The sequence below is a fragment of the Sycon ciliatum genome, chromosome 2, assembly GCF_964019385.1.
Source record: "Sycon ciliatum chromosome 2, ocSycCili1.1, whole genome shotgun sequence".
In the NCBI taxonomy this organism is placed as follows: domain Eukaryota; kingdom Metazoa; phylum Porifera; class Calcarea; order Leucosolenida; family Sycettidae; genus Sycon; species Sycon ciliatum.
Window position 1 is genome coordinate 28,129,632 of NC_088644.1, and position 11,782 is coordinate 28,141,413.

At 47.5% G+C, this 11,782-nt stretch overlaps 2 protein-coding genes across 2 annotated transcripts in view; one reads left to right on the forward strand and one right to left on the reverse strand.

The window, feature by feature from the left end:
* Window positions 1–657: 657 nt before the first annotated feature.
* LOC135809517 (uncharacterized) lies at window positions 658–6,089 on the forward strand. Its single transcript, XM_065322878.1, has 4 exons — window positions 658–1,474; window positions 2,992–3,282; window positions 3,732–4,079; window positions 5,158–6,089. The coding sequence occupies exons 1-4, from the start codon at window positions 1,069–1,071 to the stop codon at window positions 5,526–5,528; spliced, it is 1,416 nt and encodes a 471-aa protein (XP_065178950.1). The 5' UTR covers window positions 658–1,068; the 3' UTR covers window positions 5,529–6,089.
* Window positions 6,090–6,533: 444 nt separating this feature from the next.
* LOC135809518 (ubiquitin carboxyl-terminal hydrolase isozyme L3-like) overlaps window positions 6,534–11,782 on the reverse strand; it is a 9,989-nt gene continuing 4,740 nt past the window's right edge. Inside the window, exons 4-9 of the mRNA XM_065322879.1 lie at window positions 9,859–9,964; window positions 9,151–9,233; window positions 8,694–8,741; window positions 7,855–7,930; window positions 7,615–7,673; window positions 6,534–7,150 (exon numbers count right to left, since the gene is read on the reverse strand). Coding sequence (XP_065178951.1) covers window positions 7,067–7,150; window positions 7,615–7,673; window positions 7,855–7,930; window positions 8,694–8,741; window positions 9,151–9,233; window positions 9,859–9,964 — 456 coding nt within the window. The 3' untranslated portion in view covers window positions 6,534–7,066. The remainder of the gene's footprint in view (window positions 7,151–7,614; window positions 7,674–7,854; window positions 7,931–8,693; window positions 8,742–9,150; window positions 9,234–9,858; window positions 9,965–11,782) is intronic.

The following is an 11,782-nucleotide window of genomic DNA, read 5'->3' on the forward strand; positions in this document are numbered from 1 at the left end:
TGTTGTCCATTATGTACATGTTCGTTCGAGTACAATGACTACGTGGATCTGCACGTAGATTGTGGACTGCACATATACGGCCTCCGCGAATGGTAAGTGCACGGAATGGTGACAAACGTGACTGCGCGCGTCGCCACCATGGAGCGACAGATGGCACTGGCAAGTCTGGAGCTGACGAGACAGGAGTCATGAAGATTCACTGCAGCAATTCCTCTGAGTGAGTCGCGATATCCGCACGCGCTCTCATAGTTTTAAAAGACCAACACAACACACGACCAGTACAGTGCAGTCTGCGTTGACCAACACGGTGGTTTTGTCGATTTTCGGACAATGCGCTGGACAGAACGTGTTGAACGTGCAGGCTCGGGCGAGTGAGATGATAACATCGAACAAAGCTGTCAGTCTGACAGCGGCTTGAGAAGCTAGCGAACGGTATTGACCATCTCGGACTTTCCCCGCGATGCTCGGCTGGATGATGCAACTCGGCCGAAATAGGCCATTACTTGTTGCAACGAGTTTATGCTTGCCCGTGCAACCGAAATATGGTCCACGAGCATGGTTCATTTGGGTACTGCATTGTCCTCGCAATGCAATGCCGCATCGGGAATTCTAGCAGGCTAGCTGGCTGGTAGTGGTACTACTGCCTACTGATGAAGCGCTGTCTGGTCGTATACGCAACGTTGCAAATAGCCACCCGTCTGCCGCAGTGACGGGTCCACAAAGCATGAATATAAAGACCAGACAATGTTTGCCTTGCGATGATTGACAATTGACTCAAGAAGAGCGGGTAACAACTAAAGGAACTAGATTTCCGAGCCAAAACCTCGGAATACGCCAAACGTTGGTAGACAGAGCGGGTCCACCCATAGTGAGTTCACCTGATAGCACGGACAAGTGAAGCGAAGAGACTGCAGTAGACCTTTTCCAGTGCAGTAGCCGGTACCATAGTCCAACCTCCGTTCAGAACCTACCCATTGAATAAAGAAATCTCTCGGATTGAGCACGATCACCTCCACGCAGCAGGTTGTAAGGATTCTTGTCCTGGAATCCAGAACTGGCCGTGTGAGAATGGTCGGCAGCAACATTGATTCCGGCTGCGGGGCTCGTTCCTACGGTAACCGCGAAGTCGGGACTTCTGCAGCGGCGCTTCCGAGGATGTGTGAGAGGCCGATGCCGACCAATGCTAGTACGCCGGATGTGCATGAAGCACACAGTGTGGTGCAGCATCTTGTTCGGCCAAGCTACACACAACGGACGTCGGATCGATGTCAAAGCATCGATCGCGAAGCGGGTGTCGACGCTCCAGATCCTGGAAGATGCACTTGCCGCAATGGCGATGAGCGCCGAAGGATGTCTTATGATAGTGGTTCAGGCAGTCTGTGCTATCACCAGCGAATGAAAGCATTGCCAGCATTACAACTACTCTTGCTACTTCTGTTGCTCGCCGAGAGATCGTCACTAATCGAGGCTGACGGTGAGGATTTTTTTCATTTGTGTCGATGTTCGTTGTTTGTCAAATTGGTTGGTGACAATGGTCTCAAAATGATGCAAGGATAACAGTCAGGCTTTCCTATCACAGTGGTCTGTACTGTAGGGTACTTGTGCATCCACCACATTTCCAACACGTGTACGTTTGTTTATCTCGGCCTTGATCATGATGCACCCACCATTGTAAGTGTTTTCTTCTGCCAGTGATAACACAAAAACCCAGTTCATGAGCATTGAATGCTTTAGCTGCGGAAGAAACTTGAATCGCTTTCCCGCTGGCAGAAATCGATAATTGTTCAGTTTTTAAGGTGCCCAATATTGTCACAGGATCGGAACAGGAAAAACTTTGATAACCCAATGGTACCGGAGGCAAATCGCTTTAATTTAAAGATTATACGCGAGCATCCGCGAAGAAATAGTAGAGCAAGCAGAGCTCAATGGGCATTCCATAAATGTACCGGGTGTCGGTTTATCCGAGCACAACACTGTTATGGGTGCACAGAGTCTACGTTACGTAGCTGTGCAATAGGTGGAGAATGAGGGGCACTGGCCCAATGGCGGTGGGTGGTCGCTGCTTTGGTTCCCATCCGGTTGCTCTTGCTGTGCCGGAGGCAACCTTTGATACATGTAGTTTATCAGCAGGCCGTGCACACTGCAAACAAACACTGCCCTCACAGACACCCGTTGCATAACACACTGCTTCATCTGTACTCAAAGCAGAGCATTATCATGAGTTATAGTCCACGAATATAGGCACCAGCTGGTGTGCTTTGTTCGGAGGGAGCAAAGCATAGTTGTTGTACTTGTAGTATGCCTGACAGAAGCTGGCTGTCATCCACAGCTGTCTTGCAGAGGCAACGCCCGTGCCCTGTGCAGACCTGTGGGTATTAACCCAAGATGAGCAGCAGCCAGTCAAGTACTGCTGCCCGTTCACTTACTCTCTCGGCCCTGGTGTGTGCCGGCTTAATGGCATTGTAGTAAATGTTGCCGTGCTGCACGTCACCAACCTGCTTCAGAGCTACTCTTATAGCACAGGACGGTGCATGTCAAGCACGTGTGTATTCGATTCATTGCTGCTCCGAGGCTGTCATGGACACAGCATCTTATCTTCAGCTGTCTGTCGTCTCCCAGCCCTCATTGATTTCAAGTTGAAGCACAAGGCAACCTCTTTTTTCTCTCCTATACATCGATAGACCTTAACAAGGCGCTGATTGGTTGAAATCCAGACTTGATTTCTGATCAACAGAAAAACAAGAAAAACAAGGTTGACATATTGACATTCTGATTGTTTAGGACTGATGATGGCGTTAGCGGCAACACCTGCACCTGCAGCCTGCTTTCAGATTGCTTCTAGTATGATGTATATCACATTGAATATACAAGTACAATCATGTTGTTGCTGTTGTGTGTGTGTGTGTGTGTGTGTGTGTTTGTTTGTTTGTGTGGACGTTTTGCGTGTTTCATTGGCTCCTCTATCGTGTTGCACCATGTTTTTTTCTCTAGGAACGCCGGCAGCTATAGAATGTCGAGCACCGACTTCCCTTGCCACGGTACACTGCCCAGCAGCAGTGCCAAATGCTAATGATGTCAGAGAGTGGAGGAGGACGGACACCAGCGCAAGCACCTCCTGGATCACACCATTTAGCAGAGATGACGGTGTGTATGCGCATGAGAGCACCATGGTTATCGATAGTGTTGCCCATCGCCACGCCGGGGAATATGAAGCCTGGTCATATCGCCAACCAGGAGTCAAGGCGAAGCTGATATGCCGAGTGTACCTCATAGTTGCTGAATGTAAGTCTACTGTTGAATAGCTCAACCCTGACCTTCCAACATGTTTACAAGGGAATGAAATTAGATATTATTACTCGAATGCTGATTACAACTGGTGAACTGCTTGCTGTGGCTTCTAGCTACAGTACTAGGGGTGAATGCATTCTTAGCTCAGTTGAACCACTGCCCTTGTAGGGCCAGTATGGAGTGTGGAGTTCGTGCTAAAACACAACTACATTGTACTTGAACCCAGACCCAGGTGATTGTAAGAGGAGAAGAGAGCAGAGAGAGAGAGACAAACAGAAAGACAGACAGACAGATGGACAGACACACACACACAGACAGACAGACAGACACACAGACGGGCAGACACACACACACACACACACACACACACACACACACAGACGGACAGGCCGACAGCAATCTAATCACTGGCTATATTGATCTGCTTTGTGTTGTTCTTGCAGATGGCAGTTGCCAAGAGCACATCAAGTTGAAGATGCTGGGCCCGAAGTCTGCTACCACATTGGTTGGCAGGCGGGCATGTATACACTTCCGGCCGGCCATAACCATAGATAAACGGATTGCAGTGCGTGGCATACCAACACCGATGGACGTCTTCTACAAGAAGATAACCAAAGACGAAATGCTTTCCCTGGAGACGTGGGGCTCGGGACGATACAGCGTGGAGAACGGAAGCCATTTGTGCATAGAAGATGCACGGCTTGACGATGTTGCAAAATACACGTCAACCGGAGCACTAAGCGAGCAGTTTGGATTTACGAAAGAGTTTACAACCAGGCTCAAAGTCAGAAGTAAGTGCTGGTGGGGGGGCAGTACATTTTTTCTTCAGACTTTCCCCCTTTTCAACACCCTCAACTTTTGAAATTAAGTAACATCGTGTAGATCATCTCAGCACTTGCCCACCGTAATCTTAGCTGCCACATTAGCATGCAAAAAGATTGACAAATGTGTGTTGATGTTTGCAGCAATAGAGTAATTTCACATCTGTCACATGACTGCATGCGGCAGCCATGTTGGCTCCAACTCCACTCAACCCCCGCATCGATGGGTCGCGTGACGTCGGCCGTGTTGGTTCCACTGTCCACCTGACATGATCACTTCCTGCATCAATTTGGTCACACGGCAGAGATGTGAAACCACTCTATAGACTACAGTCAACTTCGCGTATAACGACACTCGGCGAGGTATCAGAAAAGTGTCCTTATACCCGAAATCGCATTACATGCATATGTATGGGACTTTGCTCTAGGCATGGAAGTACTGTCGTTATTCACGAATTGTTGTTATATCTGCAGTCGTTATTAGCGAAGTTGACTGTATACGATAATGTAGTCCCGATGGCCTTGTTAACAACTGTATCCATGCTCAAGTATATGTACACGCCTATGCCCACATATTATTATCATATGCCCATCTGATGGCTCTATTGAATTAGGCGCATGGGCTTATCCTTGGGATTCTACGGTAGTTTTCAGACCCGAGAAGATTTCTTCGCAGTCCCTTTTGCGTACATTTGACTGAGTGGACTGTATTGCCCTGCAAAATCGAAATAGTAGGTCAACTTCTAGTCCACTGGATAGATTCTAGTGTAGAAAGTAGTGAGATTGTATTTTATAAGCGGAATAAATGGATGTAGATAAGCGTCGAGGCGACAATAGTTCTTTCATATCACATTTGTTTCTCCTTCCCTGTTCTTCACCGTCTTCGTATCCACTTGTTTTGAATACAATACAGCCTTCGTGAAATGTCGATTCAGCTCGCTCTGTTGACCGCACTTCTAAAAAGTAATGGATATTTGCAACAAAACAGTAGAGCACACTCTAAACTTTGTTCCTACCGTTTGCTTGTTTTCCTTTGGCTTGTTCACAGTGCCGGCTACTTTGGACGTCTCGTTGCTACCTATCACGGTCACGCCAACGCGACACATCAGTGTTGACTGTGCCGCACAAGGCAATCCACTTCCAACCGTAGCCTGGTACAAGCTTAGCGACACGAGCAATGCAAGAACCCTACTGTCGAAGACTAGCCGCAGACTGCGGGCACAGCCGGCCGTGACTAGGCCCCAGAGCGGCGTCAAAATCACCTCATCGGCGGAAAGAAAGAACTATAGGGTCATCTCTTCGCTGGTGCTATCAGGCCCAAGTGCTGCAGGCACGTATCTCTGCGAGGCCAGGAATACCGGTTTCTATGGGCGCACACATACAAGTCAGCCTGTGAACATCACTGAGAGTGTGTTTTAGAACTGGCGAGGCTTAGCCATACCCACGTTGAGTGCACTAGTATCCGTTTACTGTTGTGACATGCATTCTAATTGACACGAGAGCTAAAGTTTAGCCAGTCGCTTATTCCTACAAATGATACTTTGCCGCTAACCTTATCCATGTGAACTGTGAGATTTCAGACCAATCGGTAATCCCCACACTCTCCTTTGTTTTCTACCCTCCAAGTCACTGTGCAAAACGCCCAATATGCTATATGTCGCAGAGCCACTCAGTCTAGTAACCTATCAAGCAGCCATATCCCAATATACTTCTGTGTTAAAATATGCTATTTATTTCACGTAATGCAGCGTACAGAGTCGAGTACAAAATAGTCGGTGAATCCATTTCCATCATACAGAGTTCTTTTCCATACCTCATTATTATTATTTTTTTCTTTTAGACTAACAACAATGAATACTATCCCGCCATCCAAACGTGCTGGTTTTGAATTTGCGATAAGATTGGGAGTCACATATCCTAGAGCTTGGTAGGGTTTGAACCATTCAAATTGCAGGTAAACTAACACACATGATTGGCAATGTGCAGTAAAACTAGAATTTGAGCCGCAGTAAAAAGTTACTAAAAGCCAGAATGAAAAACCAGAATGAGGAAGTTGCAGTGTAAAGTACTGCAGGTACACGGTGCTACTCAGTGAAATCCCGAATCAAGGTTAACTTTTTTTAAAGTATGTGCAGGGCGCAGTGCTGCCCTTCGCCAGCGAACATTGGACTGTGAACTGGCGCAGGGCACAAACTTGACTCCTATGATCGGATCTCATTGAGCAGCAGTGATGCACAATAATGTCATACGTGACTGGCTGGACTGAAACAGTACCCCTCTCTCTCTCTCTCTCTCTCTGTCTGTCTGTCTGTCTGTCTGTCTGTCTGTCTCTCTGTGTCTCTCTCAGCTGGACTAACAGCAACTGTACTCTACCTGAGACCGAATACCGACACAAAAACCCTACCAAATGCAAAAAGAAACCACTTTGAGTGTTCGACAACCAATTTTGTCTGCAGCATGACTGCATTCACTGTCAGAACTACAACTATAAAAAAATGCAGGCAGGATAAAAATGAACACCAGGCCAACAGGCAACACAATGCATGAAAAAATCTCGAAAGAATATCAATAATGCCAAAAAACAAGGCCAGAAGAGATCGTTTTTGTTGCAGCCATGATACGTGTACCCTTTGGGCCATCAGAGCCAGTAGCCAGTATTCAGCATTGCATGTATTAAACTACTTCAAGAAGTATTCCTATCATAAACTTGCATGCAAGGAAAATAGTGATGTATTTCATGAGAATTCTGTATCCGGCAAAATATATACGCAGCGAGTGACAGTTTGATAAGGGCACACTTTCTGTACACATGCAAAGCGAGTGAAGCAACCCGGGCGGCACACCGATGCCCATGAGCCAGGGAGGCAGTAACGAGGGCTAGACACGTAGGTAGTAACGGAGGCTAGACACGTAGGTAGTAACGACGGCTAGATACGTAGTGCAGTAATTACGTGTCCTTACACATGTGCCAGTGCCAGGATGGTGAAGTGCAGCTCGGACGGATCCCGCGCCATGAACTTCTGGCACACAAGTGCGCCATCCTGAGAACAGACAGACAGACAGACACACACACACACGTTGAAAGAACAGAGTGAGGGAGTGGCTGAGACGGACAAACAGATAGATAGATACTGTAAAACCAGAACATTTCAGTGGAGATTATTTTCGGTAACTTCGGTACAGGTAATTTTTACCTAAAATTCAAAAAGCCATGCCACACAGTGTGCAAAATGCATTTTCGGATGCGGAAAACTGGTTTACCGAAATTTTCACGCTACCGAACCGTTGATTTTGGGAAACACCGAAAATATTACACCACCGAATATTCCCGGTTTTACAGTAGATAGATAGATAGAGAAGGGGGGGGGGGGGGGGGGGGGTCATTCGCATACCAAAAAGATCCAAAGCTTCAATTTACCTGACCATCAAAATAAATATACTTGAAGTATATCCAGCACAAACAACAAAGGAAAGAAAACAGCGATCACCACTATTCAGCACGTACCTGAAGGAAAGTATCCAGTGTGGTTGGACCATGGTTGACTGGGAACGGTTTTCGGCCATCTGTAATACGGGCAAGTGAAGACGTTACAGGATTACGTTCATAGAACATACATGTACATAGCATTTTCTTCAGACACACAAGAGGCTGTGCCGTACTCGACAGTCATTGCTGGCACTTAAGTATGCACCATTGTGCCGTGCTACACACAATAATGAAGCTTCATCAGGATGGTAGACTCACCGAGCTCATACAGCGAATCCTTGTGGGGAACCAGAGCCACGAAGTGAAGATTCACAGAGTCACGGTCGGACGGCACCTACAGCAGCAGTGCACAACAGACCAAGGCAAGCAGAGGAGCAAGGGAGACCACCTTCAGTTCTACAACACACTGGGGAGACTAGAGAGTGCTACAAGCACACAGAAGTAAAACCCTGATTCTATCCGGCAGACTACACTGCAGTACGAGGAAAAATTACACAGAGTTCATCTAGCAGAGCAGGGATACAACCTTCAGTTCTACAATACACCGGAGAGACTAGAGAGTGCTACCACCATGCAGAACTACAACCCTGATTCTAACCGGCATGCCACGCTGCAGTACGAGGATCCGAGAATCGGTCAATTCACACACACACACACACACACACACACACACACACGCACACGCACGCACACACACACACACACACACACACACACACACACACACACACACACACACACACACACACACCTCATCTAGCGCTATGGGAAGCAAAGCACTGAGAGCTGTAAAACAATGTAAGCCATCCATGGTGAGTGTTACGTTGAAGCACTCTCAATACACACAAATAATCTCTTCTATTGTACTTTCGCTGATAAGAATGTCGTATTAAAGGCCAGGACGCAACACACAGAACTATATCCTCCTATGCACACACGCGTGTGCGTGCACGCATGCAAATCGCACCCACCCACGTATGGGTGTATGGGCAGGCGAACGCACACACACACACACACACACACACACACACATCACTAAGTACTAGAACTTCGTGATAACTTTTGGTCCAAGTTTAGGCGCTAGGAGCCAGGCTTACCTCAGATTGTCCCTCATTGGCACTTTCCTCGTGAGCAGCAGAAATCGTCTACATAGGGTAAAAAAGAAAAGAAAAGAAGACGTACCAGTACCAAGAAAGTCAGGAAACAAGTTGAAAGGTGTTGGAGCCTTTGGATGTCTCAGTGCTCCCCGCCAGTGTTGTGCCTTGCTGGCGCACTCTCTGATTGGACTATGATCTATTTACTTTGGTGGACGGTTAGTCATAACTCATAGCATTTTAGTCCTTCTCTTATCCAGTATTAGGTAAACTTTTAGAGATGCACTTTGCACCTCCATCATGGCAAATTGGGTAGTGTTTTCCATGTAAATACTACTAATCAGCACTTCGGAAAGAAGACAAAAGTCTATATTAGTGTATCGTAGAGGGCTAACATTACAAGATCATGTATGGCATTGCACTGGTCGCACTAGTGCAAGTTGGGACTACATGTACATACATCATCGCCTTCCAGGTAGGATCCACGCTCCGCAGGAGTCATGTCCTTGGTGTGTGAAATAAAGTTCGTCAGATATCCTTCCTCTGTAGTCCATCGTATATAGCCAACACATACCAACAGGCAGACACAGACACAGACACAGACACAGACACACACACACACACACACACACACACACACACACACACACACAGTGACAGACATACCGACAGACATACTGACAGACACACACATGCACACATAGAGATAGAAACACACACATCCAGACACAGACATACCATACCATACAGACAGACAAACAAACAAACAGGCAGTTTGGCAAAAGCTTGATGTCCAAACGACGACACACCAGCACAGGTCCAGCCAAAGGATTCGTACAATGCAACGGAAGATAGCCAGACAACACAACAGGAATGATGAGAGGTGAGGGAGAGGATGGTCATTATAAGGGAGTTATCGGTTATCAGCCTAGTCTTGCTTCTGTTATTGGCCCGAATATCTTCCGTTGCATACACAGACAGACAGACGGACGGACAGACGGATGGACGGACAGACATACATACATACATATATATACATGTGTAAGCAGAGACAAAACAAACAGAGAATTGGTACATAAAAAAACCCAGTCCCAACTGCAATCCCATCATCGCTAGTAAAACAATGAGGAACACGCCACTGCACAGGCACTGACCATCAGCCACTCACCGAGGTCAACACGGTCCTTGCTATTGCTGATGGAATGAAGCAGACCTATTGTGCCACACGCATTGCCGATGGTCTGACGCATGAAGAATACACTGTCGTCGACATGCTATGAATGCAAGGCAGCACAGGGCAACACCGACCAAAAGGCACACATTCAAACAACCAAATTCAAAACCTGGACCACAGCATGTCATCCCTAGGCCTAGTGCATCCTCGTACAGAAGAATGCCGTTCATTCGAGTAGCGGCACACGCAACATTGCACAGGACACTGAGAGCAGCTGTGGATGCAGAGTTGGTCACCATCATCATGCCAGTCATATGCATGGTAGCCCGTTGTCCAGCATTGCTATAGTTATTACACACCCGTCCGGGTATCATTCATCACCACTGCCTACACACTAGCAGTAGCACTCTCTGGTGCAGTAGCACTCTCTGGTGCAGTAGCACTCTCTGGTTCAGTAGCACTCTCTGGTTCAGTAGCACTCTCTGGTTCAGTAGCACTCTCTGGTTCAGTAGCACTCTCTGGTTCAGTAGCACTCTCTGGTCTAGTAGCACTCTCTGGTTCAGTAGCACTCTCTGGTTCAGTAGCACTCTCTGGTTCAGTAGCACTCTCTGGTTCAGTAGCACTCTCTGGTTCAGTAGCACTCTCTGGTTCAGTAGCACTCTCTGGTTCAGTAGCACTCTCTGGTCTAGTAGCACTATCTGGTTCAGTAGCACTATCTGGTTCAGTAGCAATCTCTGGTTCAGTAGCACTCTCTGGTTCAGTAGTGCTCTCTGGTTCAGTACAGTAGCACTCTCTGGTTCAGTAGGACTCTCTGGTTCAGTAGCACTCTCTGGTTCAGTACAGTAGCACTCTCCGGTTCAGTACAGTAGCACTCTCTGGTTCAGTAGCACTCTCTGGTCTAGTAGCACTCTCTGGTTCAGTAGCACTCTCTGGTTCAGTAGCACTCTCTAGTTCAGTAGCACTCTCTGGTTCAGTAGCACTCTCTGCTTCAGTAACACTCTCTGCTTCAGTAACACTCTCTGGTTCAGTACAGTAGCACTCTCTGGTTCAGTAGCACTCTCTGGTCCAGTAGCACTCTCTGGTTCAGTAGCACTCTCTGGTCCAGTAGCACTCTCTGGTTCAGTAGCACTCTCTGGTTCCGTAGCACTCTCTGGTTCAGTAGCACTCTCTGGTTCAGTAGCACTCTCTGGTCTAGTAGCACTCTCTGGTTCAGTAGCACTCTCTGGTTCAGTAGCACTCTCTGGTTCAGTAGTACTCTCTGGTTCAGTAACACTCTCTGGTTCAGTAGCACTCTCTGGTTCAGTAGCACTCTCTGGTTCAGTAGCACTCTCTGGTTCAGTAGTACTCTCTGGTTCAGTAGCACTCTCTGGTCTAGTAGCACTCTCTGGTTCAGTAGCACTCTCTGGTCCAGTAGCACTCTCTGGTTCAGTAGCACTCTCTGGTCCAGTAGCACTCTCTGGTTCAGTAGCACTCTCTGGTTCAGTAGCACTCTCTGGTTCAGTAGCACTCTCTGGTCTAGTAGCACTCTCTGGTTCAGTAGCACTCTCTGGTTCAGTAGCACTCTCTGGTCTAGTAGCACTCTCTGGTTCAGTAGCACTCTCTGGTTCAGTAGCACTCTCTGGTCTAGCAGCACTCTCTGGTTCAGTAGCACTCTCTGGTTCAGTAGTACTCTCTGGTTTAGAAACACTCTCTCTCTGGTTCAGTAGCACTCTCTGGTTCAGTAGCACTCTCTGGTTCAGTAGCACTCTCTGGTTCAGTAGCACTCTCTGGTCTAGTAGCACTCCCTGGTTCAGTAGCACTCTCTGGTTCAGTAGCACTCTCTGGTTCAGTAGCACTCTTTGGTTCCGTAGCACTCTCTGGTTCCGTAGCACTCTCTGGTTCAGTAGCACTCTCTGGTTCAGTAGCACTCTCTGGTCTA